Below are 23,377 nucleotides of genomic sequence, written 5' to 3' on the forward strand. Positions count from 1 at the left end.
CCCAAGAAGCTTTGCTCCGTCCCGAACGTGCGCGCCTCCCTCGCTCGCTCTCGTGGCGGGGGGCGGCGGCTCGGCTCGCGCCCGCGGAGGCTCCTCCTCGATGGCCGCCCGCCGCTATCCACGGCTCTGCCGCCTTTTGGCGGGCCTCGGAGGGGCCGCCTCGCTCGTGCTGCTGATCAGCCTGTACACGGCGGGGTCTGAGGTGCAGGTGGGTTGGCAGGTACAGAACGGACCGCCCTCCGCTCCCGCGCTTAGCAGGGTCCCTTGGGGCACAACAGCCCTGTGAGGTGGGCCAGGCTGAGGGAGCGACGCCCAGGGTCGGGGGGGGGGCCTTCCCTTCACAGCCATGTGCTGTGTGAATATGCACACATCTGTGAGGAACTAATCCAAGGTTTCTCAAACGTGGGTCTCTAGCTGTTGTTGTTTTGGACTACAGCTCCCATCATCCCTAGCTATAATACTAATACTAATTATTATTATTATTATTATTATTATTATTATTATTATTATTATTTAATATTTGTACCCCGCCCATCTGGCTGGGTTCCCCCAGCCACCCTGGGTGGCTTCCAACCGAATATTAAAATACAGTGGTCTGTTAAACATTAAAAGCTTCCCTAAACAGGGCTGCCTTCAGATGTCTTCTAAAAGTCTGGTACAGCGGTGCCCCGCAAGACGAATGCCTCGCAAGACGGAAAACCTGCTAGACGAAAGGGTTTTCCGTTTTTGAGCTGCTTCGCAAGACGATTTTCCCTATGGGCTTGCTTTGCAAGACGAAAACGTCTTGCGAGTGTTCCGATTTTTTTTCGCCCCCCCTTTTTCTAAGCCGCTAAGCCGCTAATATCCTTTTAGCCGCTAAGCCTTTAATAGCCGCTAAACTGCTAATAGCGCTAAGCCGCTAATAGGGTTGCTTCGCAAGACGAAAAAACCGCTAGATGAAGAGACTCGCAGAACGGATTAATTTCGTCTTGCGAGGCACCACTGTAGTTGTTCTTCTCTTTGACATCTGGTGGGAGGGCGTTCCACAGGGCGGGTGCCACTACCGAGAAGGCCCTCTGCCTGGTTCCCTGTAGCTTTGCGGCTCGCAATGAGGGAACCGCCAGAAGGCCCTTGGCACTGGACCTCAGTGTCCAGGAAGAACGATGGGAGTGGAGACGCTCCTTCAGGTATACAGGACTGAGGCCGTTTAGGGCTTTAAAAGTCAGCACCAACACTTTGAATTGTGCTCGGAAACGTATGTCTTTTAAAACCGGTGTTATGTGGTCTCGGCGGCCGCCCCCCGTCACCAGTCTAGCTGCCGCATTCTGGATTAGTTGTAGTTTTCGGGTCACCTTCAAAGGTAGCCCCACGTAGAGCGCATTGCAGTAGTCCAAGCAAGAGATAACTAGAGCATGCACCACTCTGGGGAGACAGTCTGTGGGCAGGTAGGGTCTCAGCCTGCGTACCAGATGGAGCTGGTAAACAGCTGCCCTGGACACAGAATTGACCTGCGCCTCCATGGACAGCTGTGAGTCCAAAATGACTCCCAGGCTGCACACCTGATCCTTCAAGGGCACAGTCACCCCATTCAGGACCAGGGAGTCCTCCACACCAGCCCTCCCCCTGTCCCCCCAAAACAGTACTTCTGTCTTGTCAGGATTCAACCTCAATCCATTAGCCACCATCCATCCTCCAACCGCCTCCAGGCACTTACACAGGTCCTTCACCGCCTTCACTGGTTCTGATTTGAAAGAGAGGTAGAGCTGGGTATCATCTGCATATTGATGGACACCCAGCCCAAACCCCCTGATGATCTCTCCCAGTGGCTTCATATAGATGTTAAAAAGCATGGGCGAGAGGAAGGAACCCTGAGGCACCCCACAAGTGAGAGCCCAGGGGTCTGAACACTCATCCCCCACCAGCACTTTCTGAACACGGCCCAGGAGGAAGGAAGGAAGGAAGCTAACAAGGAAGCTAGCTAGCAAGACCAGTGCTCAGGGATGATGGGAATGGTAGTCCAAAAACAGCTGGAGACCCAACTTTGGGAAACCCTGTGACCTAATCGAGTACGATTTCTTTAATGGGGAGGCAGCTTGGATGAAAAGCATTTGGGGTGTGGGATCTTATCACAGCTGTCCATGGAGGCGCAGGTTAATTCTGTGTCCAGGGCGGCTGTCTACCCAGCTCCACCTGGTACGCAGGCTGAGACCCTACCTGCCCACAGACTGTCTCGCCAGAGTGGTGCATGCTCTGGTATTCTCCCGCTTGGACTACTGCAATGCACTCTGTGGGGCTACCTTTGAAGGTGACCTGGAAACTGCAATTAATCCAGAATGCGGCAGCTAGACTGGTGACTGGGAGTGGCTGCCGAGACCACATAACACTGGTCCTGAGAGACATGCATTGGCTCCCAGTACGTTTTCGAGCACAATTCAAAGTGTTGGTGCTGACCTTTAAAGCCATAAATGGCCCAGTAGACCTGAAGGAGTGTTTCCACCCCCATCGTTCAGCCCAGACACTGAGATCCAGCGCTGAGGGCCTTATGGTGGTTCCCTCCCTGCAAGAAGGGAGGTCACAGGGAACCAGACAGAGGGCCTTCTCGGTAGTGGCACCCGCCCTGTGGAACGCCCTCCCTTCAGATGTGAAGGAAATAAGCAGCTATCTTCTCTTTAAAAGACATCTGAAGGCAGCCCTGTTTAGGGAAGTTCTTAATATTTAATGCTGTATTGTTTTTAACACGTGATTCGAAGCCGCCCTGAGTGGCTGGGGGAACTCAGCCAGATGGGCGGGGTATAAATAATAATAAATTATTATTATTATTATTATTATTATTATTATTATTATCCAAGTCCATGGGAAACCAAGCCATGTTTGGAGGATATTTGTTCTGTCTGAACCGGCCCTGAGATGAACCACAAAAAGGGCATCTCAGTCCGCACTAGGGAACAAGGGGTGAGTGAAGATTTACATCAGGAACAAGGGGCGGGGCATAAAGATCTACATTGGGATCTGTTGCCCCTGTGGATCCTGCCACCTAAGGGAGTCACCTCACCTTGCCTCATGGGTGGGCTGGCCCTGCAGACTATACAGTAGTCCGTATTACTGAAAAAATGTGTTTTTAGTTGGCTGTTAAATGATCAATCTGTGGAACGTAATACTTCAGGATACATATTAGTATTTATATTATCCCCCCCCCCACGTTACATGAGAACTGCACTGTTAGAATGGACTGTTGGTTTGGAAGGGCCATGAGGCTACCAAAACAAACTTGCACTTTCTGAATTTGTAAATAAAAACAAAACTAAGGGCTTTTAAAAAAAGAAAAAGCTCTAAAAGGGCCTAACAAGAACCGGTGAGTTTTCTGGAGGTATAGAAAGCTGCTTATGGCAGTTGAACTGAGAAAAAGGAACAGAAATTGTTTACTGTATCACACCTCAGCCACTAGGTTTGTATGGCTAAGAACAGTTGAAGGGTGGAATTTGGAGTGCTGGTTGAAAACAAACAAAAATAGAAAGGAAAATGGAGGGTAGGGTGAAGAGAGGGGTTTGACCTACTCAAGTCCCTGACAGCTTAGCTGTTAAAATATTCATGTTTTGGACTGGCAGCCCTCTAATGCAGTATGGTATGTCAGAGGAGGGCTGGATGTAGGGGGAAGGAAAAATATGTATTTTATCACTTCCCCATTCCTGAAACTTCTCCTTCCCTTTTGAGGCCAAGGGAGCATTGCCATCTACGCAAAACCTGTAAATGAAATTATCTAGGGATCTGGAATGTGGTGTCGTCATCATCAGTACATTGGTGATGACCAGTTCTGCTTCTCTTCTTCATTAAATCTAGATGAAGCTATGGAACCAATATCTGGAATCCATAATGGAGTGGGTAAGGGCCAGTAAACAGAAGATCAATCCAGGCAAGATGGAGGTTCTGTTGATGCATGGCAATGAGGTTTGCAGTTTGGAGTTTTACTTCTGAGCTCACCTTTGGAGGCCTAAATGGTTTCTGTAGGTTGAAGCACATTTCACCAGCTTGACTGGTTTGCCAGCTGCAACCCACTCCTAACCACAGTAGCCTGGACGTGATTATCCATGCTCCAAAGAACGCAAGTGCCCTGTTTAGTCCATCCTATTTCCCACAGTGGCCAACCATAGGCCTGTGAAAAGTCTACAAGCAAGACATGAGGGCAGTCTCACTCTCCAGGGGCTGATGCTCAGAGACATGGTGCCTCTGATCGCTGCTTGTCAGCCTAGCGTACCTCACAGGGTTGCAATGAGAGCAAAAATGGGAAAACCTCTGGCACGCAGTGCTTAGAACAAGGATGAGATAAAAAATGTGATGGATAAATGTTAAATACTGCTCTCTGGAGATGGCTCATTTAACAGTATTTTTTTTGCCATTTATTTTTAAGGTGTTAAGTGAGTTGACTTTCTTCCCTCTCTGGAGAAGAGAGAAGCCACTCTACAAGCTTGATGTAAACTGGCCTTTGATTCCTTTTGCTGGTCAGACGTTTTGTGTTGCTGTGGATGACGTCAATGGATTAGTATATGTGGGACAGGTAAGAAAAGACAGTCTTCTGACCAGCAGAGTTGTCCAGTGTGTAGCTTCGATTGTTAGCAGTTCCTGTTTTTACAGCAACCAGACTAGGAACTCTTGCACAGAATACTGGGTGGAGGCTCATCCTTCAGTGTCAGAAAACTTCACATTTCTCTTTATATTTTTCCTTGCTGAATGCATGTGGATCTGTAAGGAAGCAGACATGCTTTCCGGTGTTGAGGAGAGCTTTGTGAGGAGCAAACATTCACATGACTTTTTTCCAGTGTGGGTGAACTTTTTCCATACTGAAAAAAAAATGCCTCCCCAAAAAAAGTGTAGTGGCAAGAGCTACCTAAAGGAGTAAATGAATGCTGTTGCTTCTTTCGCTATAAAATACAATCTTTTCTTCAAAAAGTTCCATAACTTGGCATGCTATTTTAACATTCATATTATGTTTACTCCGGAGCTTAGAAGACTAATGCTAGAATAGGGAGCCAATTGTTATTCCCTTTCCAACATTTCCCCTTTACACTCCACTTTTCAGTCTTTATGGTTGACTAAGATTGTTCATTAAAGGGACGCGGGTGGCGCTGTGGGTTAAACCACAGAGCCTAGGACTTGCTGATCAGAAGGTTGGGGGTTCGAATCCCTGCAACGGGATGAGCTCCCGTTGCTCGGTCCCTGCTCCTGCCCACCTAGCAGTTAGAAAGCAGAAAAAGTGCAAGTAGATAAATAGGTACCGCTCCAGTGGGAAGGTAAACGGCGTTTCCGTGTGTTGCTCTGGTTCGCCAGAAGTGGCTTAGTCATGCTGGCCACATGACCCAGAAGCTGTACGCTGGCTCCCTCGGCCAATAAAGCGAGATGAGCGCCGCAACCCCAGAGTCGGTCACGACTGGACCTAATGGTCAGGGGCCCCTTTACCTTAAGATTGTTCATTATAACAGTGCCAGTGAAGAAAGCCACAATTATTTTAAGTAGATTACATCAGCAAGTCACTAGGATATCTCCATTAATGACCATTTTCTTTTCCAGTGTAGGAAATGCTGGGCAGTGTCTTTGTACTAGAAATTGTGCTTTTATTCTCATGGCATTATGTTTCGCAAAGCTTGGTTGCTCTAAATGGATTCAGAGGCTGAGAGTTCAGCTTTTCTTTTTCTGTAGATCTGGCTGCAAAATCAAGAAAGGCTTTTAAATGTGCCACAGTTCCTCTATACTTGCCCTGCCTATCTGCTGCACATTAGTTCTATTCCATAAGGTGGCTGCATTCTGTCAGACCCTTCCCTCTGCCTTTCTGCCAGTTCTTTGTTCAGTTTCTCACACCCAGACTCTGCTTGATCTCTTGTATCCCTGATCTTCCTAGAAACCTGCTCTTCTAGCCTGCATATCCTGTCTCTTTGCTTTCTTAAAAAAACACACACCAAAAAAAAAACCTCGCAGCATTTTTTCCTCAACAGTACCTTAGATCAGGGATTGCCAACCCGATGAGCCGGCAAAAGCCTTCATTGGTGCCCCCAGGGAGGGGCCCCAGACTCTGAGCTTTCATTTTTAAAAAGTAAGTTTCTTGCCCTCTTAAAAAGAAAACTCTGAAGCAAAATGGGAAGATAACTGTCTAAGTGATTTCTGTGAAATAATCAAGCCTGGCTCCTCCTGCCTGTCAGTGGTTTTAGCCAATAAGTGAAGTCAGAACTGCAACTGATGAGTGAGTTGTTCGATGGGCAGGCAATAGGGTCCTAAAGAACTTCTCTTTTCCCTTGTCTTTAATGCACTTTTCTTGTGTCTTATTTTCCTGGCAGAATTTCAACAGGTTATGCCTTTTCTTGTATGGAAGTACGATTATGGGGATAGCTTCACTGTGATTGTACTCTGTCCACTTTTGTGTTATGCCATGACCATCTAGGTTAAACACTTTTACTCCATTCTTTAGTCAAAAAGGCTATCAGAGTGGCTTTACAATGATCTTTAGGCTTATAATCTACAATACATGGCACACAAGGAAAAAGAGATGGGGAGGGAGAGGAGGGAAATCATCGTGCATCATTTCCTACAGTTCTTAGAATGATCTTTGGGATGGAGGCAATTCACATAGCCTGATGGACTAACGCCTTTTACTAGGTGACAGTTGAGAGGGGGCTAAAGGCAGCTGTTTGGTTGCAGTACAGTGGTACCTCGGGTTACATACGCTTCAGGTTACAGACTCCACTAACTCAGAAATAGTACCTTGGGTTAAGAACTTTCCTTCAGGATGAGAACAGAAATCATTCTCCGGTGGTGTGGCAGCAGCAGGAGGCCCCATTAGCTAAAGTGGTGCTTCACGTTAAGAACAGTTTCAGGTTAAGAACGGACCTCCGGAACAAATTAAGTACTTGACCCGAGGTACCACTGTTTATGCTGAGGACAAAAATCCACTATCCTTTTGTACCTCTGCATTAAGATTCAGTGAAAGGAAGCCACTGATCAGCTTTTTCCTTGCATGTGAACCAGACATAACAATACTTGGCGGAGCTAATAAGATTTGTGAGAATATATGTATATGCATATGTATGTATATGCAATAAGGAAACGTAATGAAAAAATTCTGGAATTTCATTCTGCAAGATCTGATTGGTTCTCTGTTATCTTTATACACTTTTACAGAGAGGTGATGAAAATGTGCCTAAGGTTGTAGTTTATACTGAGGATGGCTATTTCTTACAAGCATGGAATGCTTCCATTGAAATGCCTCATGGTATCTTTGTGCAGAACACACCCAATACAAGTTCAGTGTGGATCACAGATGTTGGAACTGGTATGTGGAATGATTATTACTAAATAACATCAGAGTGAAACAAAACAGTGTGCTTGTGATGTTTGACGTTAGACGTAAATTTTAGAGGCTGCCTTTCCACAAAAGAACTTGTCTCCATGCTGTCTCAAGATATAAAACATGAAAAAATAACACAGCAGTCCATTCTAAGACACAAAGGTGAAGCGAGACAGATTGAAATAACCAGACCATTCATGTGCCTCTCCTTGCAGTTCATTCCTTCAGCAGCTTGCTCTTGTATGTTCTTGGGCCTGATATCCAACTGAGTGTTCAATTTAACTACAGTACAGCCCACACAAAGCGCTCAGTACCACCAGGCCATCATCCTAAAAGATACAATTCTGCATCTGTGCAAGTTCAGGTGATTAAAAAGGGAGGTAGATGTTTCTTCCTGGGCGTTTCAGTAGGCTGAGGAACAAGAACAGGTTCATGGTGGAAGACCAAGGGCGGTTCACACAGCACAGAGGTTCCACACTTGGAGAGCAGTAAATCCAGTTAATGCCCCATCCAGTTTTTGCCCAATTCTTCACAATCTCACTCCTTTTAAAATTATGGTGTTCACAGAGAAAATGTGATCTTACTGAAAAATGTCTATTTCCTTCTTCATATAGGTGAATATGGACACACAATTAAACAGTATAGTCCTTCAGGTGAACTTCTTCAAGTCATAGGTACTGCAGGTAGAGCAGGTTCTGGTACAAATCCCTTGCAGTTTGACCAGCCAGCAGAGATTTTTGTGGAAGAAAGCGGGGACATCTATATTGTAGATGGTGATGGAGGACTGAACAACCGCTTGGTCAAATTGACGCCAGGTAAGTGAATGGATGTGAATGGCCTATACATGCAACATTCAGAATTGCTTTGATGTACAGCAATAGGGAACCTCCAGCCACCAGGCCTAATCAGCCCCAGCTTGTTTGGCCCCCCCAGCCCATTTTCCACAAGCTCTCCCCACCTGCCATCACATGTGATGTCAGATGTGCGGCACATAAAAGACACAGGTGCCAAGGAACAATTGGGAGTTTAAAATGCTCTCCCAGTTGTTCCTTGGCAAGTGGGGCTTCTGAATAGCAAGTCCCTTTGAAGTCCATTTGCAAGTGTGGTTTGGATCCAAACCACACCTGCAAATTGACATATTTTCCTCTGTGGGCCTGCAGAGCTAGTATGCAGAGGCAAAATGTCTTTTTGCAGGTACAATGCCTGCAAATGGGCCAAGCAAGTCCTGCCGTCAGTGCCAGCCAGCTAGGCAGCCTGTTTGAAATTGTGAGCTGGTTTCATAATGACATACTAGACAAGTAGGTGTCTCCACCCACGTGTCAAAATAGCCTCCAGGGGGTGGGGAATTTCCCAGTGCCTGCGCTAGTGGTTTGTTTTTGTTTTTGCTGCGTTCTCCTCATTTATGTGACTATCATTTCTGTATTTCTTGAGGTCTTTTGTCTCTCCCATATGGGTTTACTCTTTAAGGGCTCTGTTAATTGCAGCATTTGAAATTTCGGTAGAACTTCCACAGTCAGACTATGATAGAAGGAAATGTGTTTTTTTGTTTTTGTTTATTAAATGTAGGAGAAGGCCCAAATCCTTACTGGATAGTTTTTAGTTTTACAGTATTTATAATATGTTCCCCCACTCTGTTTTTAGGAAGAGGACAGAAAGTTACCCTGTTTTTGAAATCACTAAAGAATTAGAAAGCTGTCAGCTGACCTTTAAAGCCCTATGCGGCCTAGGACCCTTGTACTTATGGGACCGTCTCTACTGGTATGTCCCGCAGAGGACCCTAAGGAAGCCAGACTATCCTGCACCAGGGCTAGGGCTTTATCAGGGACGGCTCCAACCTGGCGGAATGCTCTGTGTCCCACGAGACGAGGGCCCTGCAAGACTTGATCTCCTTCCGCAGGGCCTGTAAGACAGAGCTATTCCGCCTGGCCTTCAATTTGAATTAGCCTGATCCTCTATTCCCTTTTCCCTTGCCTCTTCTATGAAGAAACCCTTTCTGGGACCCCACATTTAAATTCTTATCCACATACCTCCTTGCTGGCCCTAGTAGGACCAACTTGGCCAGTTAGCCCTGGTGATCATTCGATGTCTATTGACTGGGGTATTTTTTTTTCCAAAAATGACCCCTGAATTTTTGAATTTTATTGATATTGATGCTGCATTTTATGCTGTATTCTGTGCTGTTTTATGCTGTTTTTTAAGTTGCATTTTAATCAATGTTTTATATTTGCTGTTAGCTGCCCTGAGCCCGGTTTTTAAACCGGGTAGGGCATGGTATAAATAAAAATTTATTTATTTATTTATTTATTTATTTATTATGATGTAATACAGATATTTTATTATAAAATGCACAGCAATATATGGTGCTTCCTTTCTACCTGCAGACTTTAAGACTCTGTGGCTGCATGGAGAAAATGGTTCTGGCACTGCACAGTTCAATATCCCACACAGTGTAACGGTGGATGCTGTCGGACGGGTAAAGTAGCCGTGATCGCTGTAATATAGTTTTATAAATAGCCATCATGACCAGGGCTTGAAATTTTCTCACTTGAATTTAAACTTCCAGTAATTTACTTGCGTAGGGATGCGGATGGCATTGTGGGTTAAACCACAGAACCTAGGACTTGCCGATCAGAAGGTCGGTGGTTCGAATACCCACAACGGGGTGAGCTCCCATCGCTCGGTCCCTGCTCCTGCCAACCTAGCAGTTCGAAAGCACGTCCAAGTGCAAGTAGATAAATAGGTACCACTCCGGCGGGAAGGTAAACGGCGCTTCCGTTCGCTGCTCTGGTTCGCCAGAAGTGACTTAGTCATGCTGGCCACATGACCCAGAAGCTGTACGCCGGCTCCCTCGGCTAGTAAAGCAAGATGAGCGCCACAACCCCAGAGTCGGCCACGACTAGACCTAATGGTCAGGGGTCCCTTTACCTTTACCTTTAATTTACTTGCAGCTTTCAAGGAAGTGTTGAGGACTGGTGCTTTAAAGTTTTGGGGCTTTCTCCAATCTTTTATGGCATGTTTCTCTCCCCCGCCCCTTCCTTGCCTGTGAATGAAACATTCCATGCTATTTTTCATCAACAAGTTTTAATTAAACCAAGAAACGAGTGATTCCATGTTAGTATATTTTTTAAAAATAAATTTTTATTGGATTTTTTTTTTACAACATAACACAAACCCCCCAACACAGAAATCCACCCCCATCAGACACAAGCATAACAAACAACAAGCATAATATACAACAATACAAACAAATAAAAGACTTCCTTTATCCTGTTTCTGGCATCCTTATTTACTTCTTATAAGCTGTTTCCTTTATGAATAATTATTAAGATTTTTCTAATTATACCTTAAAGTCTCCTGCAGACATTAATCGAAATAATTCCAGGTATGAATTTTAGGGCACTGTTTTGTGAAGTATTCTCTGCATTTTCCTTGATTCCATGTTAGTACTGTAGAGATGTACTGGACCAACATCTTAACTGAAAAACTTACATTTTTCATGTAGAAGGAAAACACGTCTATGATTTTCCTTTGTTTTCTAAACTTAGAAACAAATAATAATCTGAAACAAACGTTGGCTTACTATGAACAAGCTCTGCCTGCCTCTGGGAGAAAAAAACCAGGAGGCTTGGCTTAATATTACCTGCAGACCCACATTAGTGGTTTGCTGTTCTTCTTCCAACCACAATCAAAAGCCGCGACATATAAGTATGTTTAGCAGGAAGCTAGGATTAAAGAGCACATGCTTTGCTGCAGGTATGGATTCTTCCCTAAAGAGAGTTCAGTAATGTTGGCGAGATCCTATACCAGCCTGCTCAGTATGGCAACATGTAAATCATGTGATATTGAACATCATAGAGCATATGCAGGATCGCTGAGGTAGTGTTTAAAAATGGCTATGAACAGATTTTGTATTTTCGGTAGGTATGGGTTGCTGACAGAGCCAACTGGAGAATCCAGGCTTTTCAGAAAACCACAGGGGAATGGTTGGGCTGTTGGAATAGCTGCTTTACACAAGATGGTCCTTCTTCCGTCAGGTATAGTATCTGTAGTTTGCATGCAAATCTGGGCGGTGGGTGGAAGGGGAGACTTTTCAACTGAGCAGGGCTCATGTTGATTCTGGAGAACGCTTTTGTTTGTAAGGTGATTGTCAGGGAACTGCCATCGCAGTCAGGAGTGGAGGAAGGGCTCCCGAGCGATGCCGGAGAAGGTCCCAGCAGGAAAAGAGGGGACTCAGTGACCGGGGAAGGAAATCAGCGTTACACCAGGGAGAAAGGCGGGCAGAAGCGGGCTTCGGAGGGATGGCTCCAGGACTCTTCGCCAGAGACCAGCGGGGAGAGCATTGGTCCTCCACTGCCCACACCCACCCTGCGCAGAAGACTTCCGCGCAGGGAGGCTAGGCGGAGACTATCCGTCAAGGAACTTTTATGTTGGAAGAAGTTCAGGAAACGCCCACTGACGGATTCTGCCAGTGACTGAGACAGACGCGGAATCAGGACTGTCCAGCCAGGGAAAGGTTTATCCAGCCCGAAATTCAGCATACCTTGAGGTTTCCGTTGCGTGGAAAAACACCTCCTCTTTCCACCAGCCATCTGTTGAGCCTCTGGCTTCACTCAGACGCTTATCTTCCTTGGTGCAGAGGATTGCAACGATCCATCCACCTCTCATGCAGATTTACGATGAATCATAACCACCGGGTCTGCTACCAGATGTCAGGATTCCAGCCGAGGTCACGGGTGACTGGCCTCACTCCCAGGCATTCGGCTGGGATCCTTGCTGACCTTCCGTCTGCGTCTCCCGGCAGGCAAGGTCATAAATCGGCGATTCTCCTCAGACGTGAGGAGAACACACCCTCCTCCTTCTCTCCCTCCCTGCATTCCCCCAGGGAGGGGAAGAAAGACAGACAGGAGTCCTATTTACATGTTTTATTCCTGTCGTTCAGCAGTACAGAGAATGCGTGTCTGTACCCTCCAGTCTCCAGCAGAAGAGTCACAACTCCACCCCTGCACTTCCAGTACAGGTCAGATGACACTCTGAGCTAACATCCGGTGCTCAGAGCAGAGAAAGGACTGCCCCCTTTCTCCACTAGTACAGTTGCAAACCACAACATCCTGTTTTGCATTCCAGCCACCTGCAGCTGGCTTTTGCATTGGTGCTTTTTCCTGACACTGCCCACACCCACCCTGCGCAGAAGACTTCCGCGCAGGGAGGGTAGGCGGAGACTATCCGTCAAGGAACTTTTATGTTGGAAGAAGTTCAGGAAACGCCCACTGACGGATTCTGCCAGTGACTGAGACAGACGCGGAATCAGGACTGTCCAGCCAGGGAAAGGTTTATCCAGGCAACCTCACCGAGAGTGGCGGCAACTTACGCACGAGCAACCCCCAATTCCCATTACAGTGATGAAGAGCTCCAGTGCCAGTGTTAGAGCCATTTTACGTGGCACTGTGGGTGTACCAGTGTTTGAGCTACTGTGTTCACTGGAGATATATCTCTTCCTAACACTGAGATGAAAATGCCAGTATGTTTGGTGGTGCCATATAACTTTTACACTGGCTTTCCTCAATGTATCCATCTGGCTCGAAAAACGAGAGGTGGCTCATTAGTGCATCCATCCAAATAATTTTGCATGTTGTATTTCCATAACTTTGCACGAATATCAGATGCTAGACAGATGGTAGATGTTGCCTTTTTTGCGGCCCTTTTATTATCGGAAGGGTTATGGCATGCAAAAGCTTGATTTGGCTGCCAAAGCCTTAAATTAGGCTTTCTAATGGGTGCCTGACTTCTGTTTGGATCAGATCCAGCAATTCTGTAAGTGGAATTCTGCTCAAGAAGAAGAAGCTCCTGGCATCTGCAAATAGAAGAGGAAAAGTGATTTTCACAGTACCCCTTGGAAATCTACTCTGCAGAGGAGTGGGTGCTGGCATTTGTGCAGGGGGGTAGCTACGTGCAAGATGAGGAATACGTGAAAAATCATTATTATCATTTATTAAATTTCTGTACCACCCTTCATCCAAGGATCACTGAGCAGTTTAAAACCACAAAAATACATACCATATAAAAACCACAAAATACAATATAAAAACCACAAAATACATACCATAGTAACGAACAAAAACAATGCCCCACGCAGTTTAAAGGGCCATTGATTGATTAAGGCTTATGAGAAAAGGAATCTCCTCCCCACTTGCTCAAAGGCCTTTCTGCGAACTGAAGGACTCCTTCCGTGAAAAGAAGGGCACCTTTAGATCCTTCTCATCGGGCATTTCCACCATATCTGAACGGTCTGCAGCCGTTAGAATTTTACCCCACACAAGTATAATATTGGTTCTGTTCACTTGCACTCACAGCTGTGTGGAAGCTGCTTCCCCATGGGGTAATTCCATGCTGCTTTGGAAATATAGGAATGAGGCTCTCACATAAGTGTGGTCTTTTCCTTTCATTCATTGGGATATGTGTTCATAGAAATGACTGTGGGCCTAATGAATTCTGGTTAATGGTGGATTGTGCCCATCTAGTCTCTTGTGTGGGATGTGGGTGGCACTGTGGGTTAAACCACTGAGCCTTGGGCTTGCCGATTGGAAGGTCGGCAGTTTGAATCCCCACGACGGGGTGAGCTCCCGTTGCTCAGTCCCTGCTCCTGCCAACCCAGCAGTTTGAAAGCACGTCAAAGCGCAAGTAGATAAATAGGTACTGCTCCGGCGGGAAGGTAAACGGTGTTTCCGTGCGCTGCTCTGGTTCGCCAGAAGCGGCTTAGTCATGCTGGCCACATGACCCGGAAGCTGTACGCTGGCTTACACGGCCAATAAAGCGAGATGAGCGCCGCAACCCCAGAGTCGGTCACGACTGGACCTAATGGTCAGGGGTCCCTTTACCTTCTTAGTCTCTTGTGTAAAAGTATAATTTTGCAGGTTGTGCAAAAACATTTTTTGTTGTTAACTAAGAATGTTGAGATTTGAGTTTAGTGCCAAAGAACCTGATGAGTGGAAGGGGCTGCCATTCATGGAGGGTGGGATTATGACATCCCCCCCTTTTTTAAAAAATAAGTCTTAATAGGTTTCAAAGAATAAAATATGCTGGTGCACTTCACAAACTAGTTTCCCGTTCTGTCTGAACCCTGTTTCCCTGGCCAAAAACTGGCTCAGAAGGGTCACAAAATCCTCCAGATGACACCAGTAGGATGAATTTGAGATTATCAGGAGACCCCCAGATCAACTTTTCAGGTGACATGAGGGATGTGCAAACAGAAGGTAACACCCCCCCCAAAATGTGAGCAAAAGTGCATTATATTCATACTGCAGGATTTTAAATAGGATTTAAAGGATTCTCTTTAAATAGTCTCTCTCTCCCCTTCTCTCTCTCTCTCTCTCCCTCCCTCCCTTCCTCCTGTAGATTAACTCCAGATCAAAGGTATATGATCGTCGCACATATAAATATTGACAGGGTGTCAATCTTGGCTGCCCCACCGGTAGGATCAATTGAGGACTGTGTTGTGATGGACACAATTCAGCTTGCAAGCGAAGTTAAGCCCCATCTTGTGGATGTCAGCAAGAAAACTGGAGCAATTTATGTAGCAGAAATTGGAGCCCAGCAAGTACAGAAGTACGTGCCTTTATACTGACAGCATCTTTCACACGGCACAAGGGACTTCCAGAATATTTCCTCTGTTGGATTGCTGTCGGCTGTGTAACACAAGAACTTTTGGATTAACTTTGTTCATTTGAAGTGCACATTTGTTTCACTTTTTGTGCCTATCTCAGGGATTTTAAGTGGTGGCAATTTTTGTGTTAGCTGGTTTTTATAGACTTGTTTGTTTTTTAAGTCAGTGTCATCAGCACTGCTAATTTTAAATCATACAAGAGTAAATTTACCGCCACACAAACTGCTAGAAATACTAGTTTAATGCAGCTTCCATGAGTCATTCCATAATTGGGAAAAAATTACTTCTTCATGGAGTCAGAAATTTCCGTTTATTTGTAGCAGATTATCTCAGCTAAGGAGCCTGATTGCTGCTTTCCTGTGAATGGAGGAAGAAGAGGCTGGTCTGGTCTGTATGGGAAGATCCTATAAGATGACTGTGCTGCAAAACAGTCTTGGCTATGCTTATCTCTGGAAATGTCTCCTCCAAGTTTGAAAATGCAAGGTCTTTTAGCAATGCTTTTCTCTAGGGAGCCTCAAATAGCTTTCCACCAGAGTGGTATCTTTTAAAACTCTCTTGGGACTTCTGAAGCTTTGTGAATGACCAAGAAATTCAAGTTTGTTTACTCCTAAAGCAAACTGTCATGTTGTGACTACTTTTACTGTTTGGGGTATTCTTTACATTCCCACTTTTGCATGTATGCTTTGTTGTGTGAGCCCGGTTTGGCCGGGGAGGGTGGGGTATAAATAAAAATTTATTATTACTATTACTTACGAAATTTGCAGAATCTAAAAATACCTTTCTTCCATTTTCCTGGAATTGTTTTTTATTATTTGTAAAGCACCCAGTTCAGACTGGTGCTGTAAACATTTGAAGAGGCCCCTCTGCGTTTTAAGGGCTGCTTCATCCTCTATTCAAATTCTTTGGTGTCCCACCTAAAGACTATTCCTCAAAAGCTTATGTGAATGCATATACCAACTGGAGAACAGAGATTTGACTGCACCACCTTGTTTCCTTTCCCCCCCTTTTCTGCCTTAGGCCCACTTCAATTATATGGCAGAAAAAGTGGGATTGGTAGCAAGTGTGTACATGGCACTTCAGTTTAACCTCTGCATAGGTTGCCTGAGCCTGTGGACTCAACCCTATTGGCTAATGTTGCCCCACCTTTGAGATCCTACATTTAACAGAGCAAGTTGGACTTACTGTGAAGTGTTCTTCTGGTCAGCAGAGAGTGGAGCATGCAGGAAAGAGTTAACTCCTGGAAAGAGTTAACTCCTCCTGGAGGTAGAGTTAGCACAGATTGACATGATTTGGTCTTGCTTGAGCATCAGGAAGGGGAACTAACTTCCTTGCAACCGATCCAACACCCAGTATTAACAATACTGAGAACAGTTCTGTTACAGTAGGACTGAACTGGCCCCAGGCATTGAGGAACTTAACGTAACAGAGAGAATGAGGGAGGTCTCTGGGAGTTCCTGTTCTAGGCTGATCAGAGGAACGAGACCCAAGGAGCCTTAAGGTCTGATCTTGGTGGAGCTGCTTGCTACACTACCCCATTCATCCTGAGTGGGTATGGACTTAGGCTACTCCATCCAAAGGCAGAGGCATATCTGTTCATCTTGAGTGTCAACGTGGAAGGGAATCCTTCTTTAGGGATGCACTTCTGTGGACTGCAGTATGGTGGCTGCCCCTTGATGGAGTGGGCAGTGCTATTCCTTGGGAGAACTCTAGCTTTTGAGGTTGAATCCTGACGAGACAGGTGGAGGTTGAATCCTGACAAGACAAAAGTACTGTTTTGGGGGGACAGGGGGCGGGTGGGCGGGTGTAGAAGACTGACAAGACAGATTGAGGTTGAATCCTGACAAGACAGAAGTACTGTTTTGGGGGGACAGGAGGCGGGCAGGTGTAGAAGACTCCCTGGTCCTGAATGGGGTAACTGTGCCCCTGAAGGACCAGGTGCGCAGCCTGGGAGTCATTTTGGACTCACAGCTGTCCATGGAGGCACAGGCCAATTCTGTGTCCAGGGCAGCTGTTTACCAGCTCCATCTGGTACACAGGCTGAGACCCTACCTGCCCACGGACTGTCTCGCCAGAGTAGTGCATGCTCTAGTTATCTCTCGCTTGGTTTACTGCAATGGCCTCTATGTGGGGCTACTTTTGAAGGTGACCCGGAAACTACAACTAATCCAGAATGCGGCAGCTAAACTGGTGACTGGGAGCAGCCGCCGAGACCATATAACACCGGTCTTGAAAGACCTACACTGGCTCCCAGTAGGTTTCTGAGCACAATTCAAAGTGTTGGTGCTGACCTTTAAAGCCCTAAACGGCCTCGGTCCAGTATACCTGAAGGAGCATCTCCACCTCCATCGTTCTACCTGGACACTGAGGTCCAGCGCCGAGGGCCTTCTGGCGGTTCCCTTACTGCAAGAAGCCAAGTTACAGGGAAACGGGCAGAGGGCCTTCTCGGTAGTGGCACCTGCCCTGTGGAACGCCCTCCCACCAGATGTCAAAGAGAAAAATAACTTCCAAACTTTTAGAAGACATCTGAAGGCAGCCCTGTTTAGGGAAGCTTTTAATGTTTAATAGGTTATTGTATTTTAGTGTTTTGTTGGAAGCCGCCCAGAGTGGCTAGGGCAACCCAGCCAGATGGGCGGGGTATAAATAATAAATTATTATTATTAGCATTGCCTCTATAAGCTCTTGACTGCACATTTCCATAGATAGTGGCTCTGGCCACTTGCTGGCCACATGCATCTGGTTTGAAGGGGACAAACAGGGACTCTTGTTTTTATCATTGGGCAAGTCCTGTTACGATAGATAGATAGATAGATAGATAGATAGATAGATAGATAGATAGATAGATAGATGGAAGTGGCTTACTTGCCACTTCTTTTCCCTGAAGTGTCTGGGACGAGGGCAGAAACTCGGAACAACTATGTCCTGGGAACGGTGGAAGGAGAAAGCTGGGGTCAGGTCATTTTATCTCTGTGAAAGATGCAGCATTCCTCATTGATGGAGAGTGCCCCCGGCTCCAGGTTGACGTCACCATTGACAGGAATACAGTGGTACCTCGGGTTAAGAACTTAATTCGTTCTGGAGGTCCGTTCTTAACCTGAAACTGTTCTTAACCACTTTAGCTAATGGGGCCTCCTGCTGCCACCGTCACACAATTTCTGTTCTCATCCTGTTCGCACCTGAGGTACTATTTCTGGGTTAGCGGAGTCTGTAACCTGAAGTGTCTGTAACCCGAGGTACCACTGTACAAGTCTTGAAGGAGAGGTCCTTGAGCAGGATGCATCCTCTCCTTTGCTGCCAGGCTTTCAGGCAGCTGCAGAGCAGAAGAAACATAACAAACCTCTCATGTATGGGGCCTTGTGGGAGTTCTTCGAACACGGCACTTTTCCAGAAAATGACGGTTAGTCAGTGTCAGTCCTTCCCTCGTTCCGTTTGGCAGCCTTTGCAAATGGATATCCTACTTTCAAGGTACAGGCTGACATTTACACTTATCCTGTAAAGCCATAGCTATGAAAGATAGATGAGGAGTATATAAATTTAGTAAGTAATAATAAAAAATAAAGGAGGAAGGGAAACTCAACCAGACGGCTGAAGTATCATAGAGAAGACATTTATTTACAGATTCTAAAATACAAACGATATCGTACATTTTATATTATATTACAAAGATTAATATTAAAATAAACAATACAGCACAATACGTCAATAAGTACCTAGCTATTAGTAACAAAAATTGGAAGATGTTTGTCATTGCTCTTGCATAAGTCATAATATTCTACTGTGCCACACCCACAATTCTCACTGGACAGAACTCTCTCCTTCCTGCCCTTCATAGAACGTCCCTATCTAAAAGGCTACATACGCTGAGTAAAATATTGCATTTTGGTAAGAAACTTGGAAAAACATTGAGGTTAATAAAATGTATATAGGTCTGAAAAGGCCATTAATAAAACATGAGAACACGTGTACACAGATTATATAAAATACTGAAAAAAATGGCCCTTTAGTCCATTAGGGTTTTTGTTTTAGTTTAAAACGTGGTATAATACTGAAATTCATATGATCTAGAGCAGAGCAAAACAAAACAGGAGTGCAAGGAGTATTAATCGCAATTGCTCTGCTCCACAGTGATTCTCTGCGAGCGGCTCATCGCTCGAAGCAGTAATGAAAGTAGTGGTCTCGAAACAAAACTATCCAAGTAAACAAAGAAGGACTTGTCCTCTGTTGCTATTTCTTGGTCTTGTGCGACATCGAGACGCACTCTCTGTGCCAAGGAGAATGCAGACCTTGCAGCAGGCAATGCCCGCATCTCCCTTTCACATGAAAACTACTAGAGCGGAAGCAAGTCGCTTGCATTTCCTTTGTTGCTACTTTTGATGAACATCTGAAGCTGTGCGGCGAAAGAAGGAAACGAGAAGCAGGAGCGGACATACGGGTCTTCGTTGCTCCTCTATGGAGTGAATGTAATGAATCAAGATAACGAGAGCATAAAAAAGCATGCCTGAAGAGGAAGTCTATATAAATGGGGTCTGTGGATTTATATGTACTGTGCTTCGAGGTATGTGTGCATGAATTAACATGGAGGAAGAAGAAGCTGAACAGGCAATCTGAGCATTTCCATCTGTGAATGAAGAGAAACCTACCGTATTTTTTTGCTCTATTAGACTCACTTTTTCCCTCCTAAAAAGAAAGGGGAAATGTGTGTGCGTCTTATGGAGCGTATGCAGGCTGCGCAGCTTTCCCAGAAGCCAGAACAGCAAAAGGGATCGCTGCTTTCGCTGCACAGAGATCCCTCTTCTTGTTCTGGCTTCTGAGATTCAGAATATATTTTTTCTTGTTTTCCTCCTCCAAAAACTAGGTGTGTCTTATAGTCTGGTGCGTCTTATAGAGCAAAAAATACAGTATGTTGCATAGGTGTGATACGGTGAGAAGAACGTGCACGCCAAATGTACACTTTACAAAATGTCTGCAATAGAGTAACGCCCCTTTTTTGCATCGTGGAATTGTGATGTTGGGATGGAACTATGCTCAATTCTCCCCACCCGCCATGCCAAAAAAGACTCTACTCACGGCCACAATCCGTTCCTGAGGGCCGTCTGGAAGTCGAAATGGGTCGCTGGGAGAGGTGCCGTTGTGCGCGGGCGGCGATTGCCCGCTTCTGCGCATGCACAAATGGCAATCACCACTCCTGCGCATGCGTGAACGGCGGCAAACCTGCCGGTTACTTCCGGGTTTGCCGCGGACGTTGCGCAAAACGGACGCAAGCGGAGGCGGATGTAAGAAGAGGTTTGACTGTACACACAAATACCTGTAAAAATATATGCAATGTGTACTTTGGCCATATTTCTGCAGGTTATGTGAAAGTAAAGGAGCGAGTTAACATGTGCATTTGTGAAAGGAGAGAAATGACTTGATGTGGATCTCTGTGCTTTTTTTTTTTTTTTGCTTTTTTTTTTTTTAAATAACGAAGAAAACCCCTTGGCTGCTTTGCCTGAGTATCAGAGCCTTCCGCAGTGAGCTGCTACTACAAACTGCTTAATGGTATGCAGACAGGCAAACGAGTCCAATTGGCTGGAGCCTGGTACATTGTAAAAAAAATATCTCCACATAATCTGCAGTTAGGTGCCGTGTGAAGGAAAAAGTGTCTGTGCAAAAGTAGGCAGATGTGCTTTACAGGAGTCACGTAACAAGTTTCATAGTTAAGTTCACAAAATTAAAACTCCGCATCAGATTGGCTAATACTTTTAAGGCCTCAAAATAGATGCCATCCACACACACACACACAAGGCAGGTGCTGTAGCTGTGAGCCGATGTGGCTGATCACGTCAGAGAAATCACGTCAGAAAAACCGTGAAGAAATGCCCCCTTTATGTCCAATCCCCTGTCATGTTAAATAATATTTTATAAGGCTACATCCTTGTCTTCCAGCATGTAGTTTTTTCAACCATTTCAACTGAAGCACTGCTTAAAAACCCTTAATTTCCTCCTCCCTACACACAAGAAAGTGAATGCTTCCTGCATTTTCTACTACACCACAATAGGCTAGGAATAAAGTGGTTAAGAGCATAAGCTCTATGAAATTCCTGGTTTATACCCCTAAGTTACAGAGAACCCCACTGTTCATTAAGTGTCAAACGTCACTGACTCTTGTTTGTATTGATCTGGCGACAGTGAAGAACAGAAATCACCTTTCCAAGAAAGGCTTACATGCGCATTTATTTTCCTCTCTCTCTCCCCCCCCCACCCCCCCACTCCATATCCCTAAACTGGTTCTCTTTGTGCTGCGTCTTTCTGGTCTCAGTAAGGGTACTGTTTCTGCTTCTTGCCAGAGAAGCAGGCTAGCCAAGTGCAGATCAACATCGCAGCAGCAGCTCCTCCTCCTGTGCAATAGTAAGCCCAGCCAATTTCACAGGTACCTACAGGTAAACAAAAGACAAAGGACAATATTAGATGGGTTTCACCATTATTGTTTTTCTTTTTTTTCCCCCTTTTAAATAAAAAATGCAAGCTGCAATTAATTCAAGGAAACACTGCAAAGAACAAGTAAGAGGTGAATTTTGGTTACAAGGCATGTCATTATTTTGGGTGCGCGAATATTAAAACGGGACTTTTCTATCCCAATAAGGATGACCCAAAAGCTTGAATCGCCAGATGATGAATGCTAGGAAAAAGACGCTATGTATTCCTTAGAAATAATAGGCAAAAATTGCATGTCGTCTTATACACGGAAAGCAGAGGGTGATTGGTGGCAGCAGCCAGCAGGAGATTATCAGCGGCGATTGGTTGCTGCAGTGAGGCCTGCTGACAATTGGCTGTGGCAATTGGGTGGTTCACTTACGGCAGTGGGGAGGCGTGCATGCAATTGGCTGTGGTTGTGTCGAGTGGGAAGGTCGAGCGACTGGGGTTGGTGACCACCCCCCAAAAGAAGCAGAGGAGTTTGGATTTGATATCCCGCTTTATCACTACCCTAAGAAGTCAGAAATGGGACATGGGTGGCACTGTGGGTTAAACCACAGAGCCTAGGGCTTGCCGATCAGAAGGTCAGCGGTTCGAATCCCCACGACGGGTGAGCTCCCGTTGCTCAGTCCCTGCTCCTGCCAACCTAGCAGTTTGAAAGCACGAAGTTGAAGTAGATAAATAGGTACCGCTCCGGCGGGAAGGTAAATCGCATTTCCATGCGCTGCTCTGGTTCGCCAGAAGCGGCTTTGTCATTCTGGCTACATGACTTCCTTGGCCAGTAAAGCGAGATGAGTGCCGCAATCCCAGAGTCGTCTGTGACTGGACCTAACAGGGGTCCCTTTATCTTTACCTTTAAGGAGTCTCAAAGCAGCTAACAATCTTCTTCCCTTCCTCCCCCACAACACTCTGTGCGGTGAGAGAGGCTGAGAGATTTCAAAGAAGTGTGACTAGCTCAAGGTCACCCAGTAGCTGCATGTGGAGGAACAGGGAAGCGAACCCGGTTCACTAGATTACAAGTCCGATGCTCTTAACCACTACACCACACTGGCTCTCAACAACTCTGGGAAATCTCCCTCCCCCCAAAAAGGCTCAACAACTTTGGGCAATTTCCCCCCCTTTTTTGTGGTCCCCAAAAATAGGGGTCATCTTATACATGGGGCATGTTATACATGGAAAAATACAGTACTTCTGTCCCAGTAGAGTTTGCTTAGGATCTCCAGACAAGAGATCAAGTTGCTCATTAGCTCACCTGTCCCCCCAAACCCCCTTTGGGCACACTGCCTCCAGGCAACTCTCTGCTACTGGATTGATTATTCATTCAACTGGGCAGGCTTCAGCCACCCTCTGTTGCTTTGCAGCGCTTGGGAGAGCAACAAGGGGAGAGCCACCATGACTCCAATTCATGAGCTCGAGAGTTTAAGTGACACCAACGGCCCACTCTGAAGCAGATGGAAGCATCAGGTCCCTGGATACAAAGCAGCAGGCAGATCCCTCTCCGCCTCTTTCCCAAGCACTTTGCGCATGCCTCATGATGACAACTGGGAGACATGCTATACAGTCATACCTCGGGTTACAGCCGCTTCAGGTTGCGTTTTTTCGGGTTGCGGACCGTTGAAACCCAGAAGTACCAGAACGGGTTACTTCCGGGTTATCACAGCTGTCCATGGAGGCGCAGGTTAATTCTGTGTCCAGGGCGGCTGTCTACCCAGCTCCACCTGGTACGCAGGATGAGACCCTACCTGCCCACAGACTGTCTCGCCAGAGTGGTGCATGCTCTGGTATTCTCCCGCTTGGACTACTGCAATGCACTCTGTGGGGCTACCTTTGAAGGTGACCTGGAAACTGCAATTAATCCAGAATGCGGCAGCTAGACTGGTGACTGGGAGTGGCTGCCGAGACCACATAACACTGGTCCTGAGAGATCTGCATTGGCTCCCAGTACGTTTTACGCTGTG

General features: G+C 46.0%; 2 protein-coding genes across 6 annotated transcripts in view; one reads left to right on the top strand and one right to left on the bottom strand.

Moving 5' to 3' along the window:
- The first annotated feature begins 8 nt into the window (after positions 1 to 8).
- On the top strand, positions 9 to 15,726 carry NHLRC3 (NHL repeat containing 3). 4 transcript variants are annotated; one of them, XM_083495302.1, is made up of 8 exons: positions 252 to 287; positions 3,817 to 3,924; positions 4,385 to 4,531; positions 7,144 to 7,294; positions 7,924 to 8,124; positions 9,691 to 9,782; positions 11,231 to 11,343; positions 14,702 to 15,726. In XM_083495302.1, exons 2-8 carry the CDS (start codon positions 3,817 to 3,819, stop codon positions 14,928 to 14,930), a joined length of 1,041 nt encoding a protein of 346 aa, XP_083351428.1. In that variant the 5' UTR covers positions 252 to 287; the 3' UTR covers positions 14,931 to 15,726. The 4 variants fall into 4 exon arrangements, with proteins under 4 accessions (XP_083351427.1, XP_083351426.1, XP_083351428.1 ...); XM_083495301.1 differs by lacking the exons at positions 252 to 287; positions 3,817 to 3,924 and adding an exon at positions 9 to 208; XM_083495300.1 differs by lacking the exons at positions 252 to 287; positions 3,817 to 3,924 and adding an exon at positions 62 to 220.
- Positions 15,727 to 18,552: 2,826 nt separating this feature from the next.
- LHFPL6 (LHFPL tetraspan subfamily member 6) overlaps positions 18,553 to 23,377 on the bottom strand; it is a 29,549-nt gene continuing 24,724 nt past the window's right edge. Inside the window, exons 4-5 of one of the 2 annotated variants that reach the window (XR_014523958.1) lie at positions 19,864 to 21,379; positions 18,553 to 19,602 (exon numbers count right to left, since the gene is read on the bottom strand). Coding sequence is in view for 1 of the 2 variants with exons in the window: in XM_083495338.1 (XP_083351464.1) it covers positions 21,261 to 21,379 (119 nt within the window). In the remaining variant the exon portion in view is untranslated. Of the gene's footprint in view, positions 21,380 to 23,377 lie in introns of both variants that reach the window. The other variant, XM_083495338.1, reaches the window with a different exon arrangement.

Source organism: Podarcis liolepis, assembly GCF_965112155.1.
Source record: "Podarcis liolepis genome assembly, chromosome: 3".
Lineage (NCBI taxonomy): Eukaryota > Metazoa > Chordata > Lepidosauria > Squamata > Lacertidae > Podarcis > Podarcis liolepis.

What these genes read in the sequence shown, in the direction of transcription:
- NHLRC3 (XM_083495300.1), top strand. Translation starts at nt 101, where the DNA reads ATGGCCGCCCGCCGCTATCCACGGCTCTGCCGCCTTTTGGCGGGCCTC. An exon ending in AGGTGCAGGTGGGTTGGCAG is followed by an intron (nt 221 to 4,384) that starts GTACAGAACGGA and finishes TTTATTTTTAAG; the next exon opens with GTGTTAAGTGAGTTGACTTT. An exon ending in GATTAGTATATGTGGGACAG is followed by an intron (nt 4,532 to 7,143) that starts GTAAGAAAAGAC and finishes ACACTTTTACAG; the next exon opens with AGAGGTGATGAAAATGTGCC.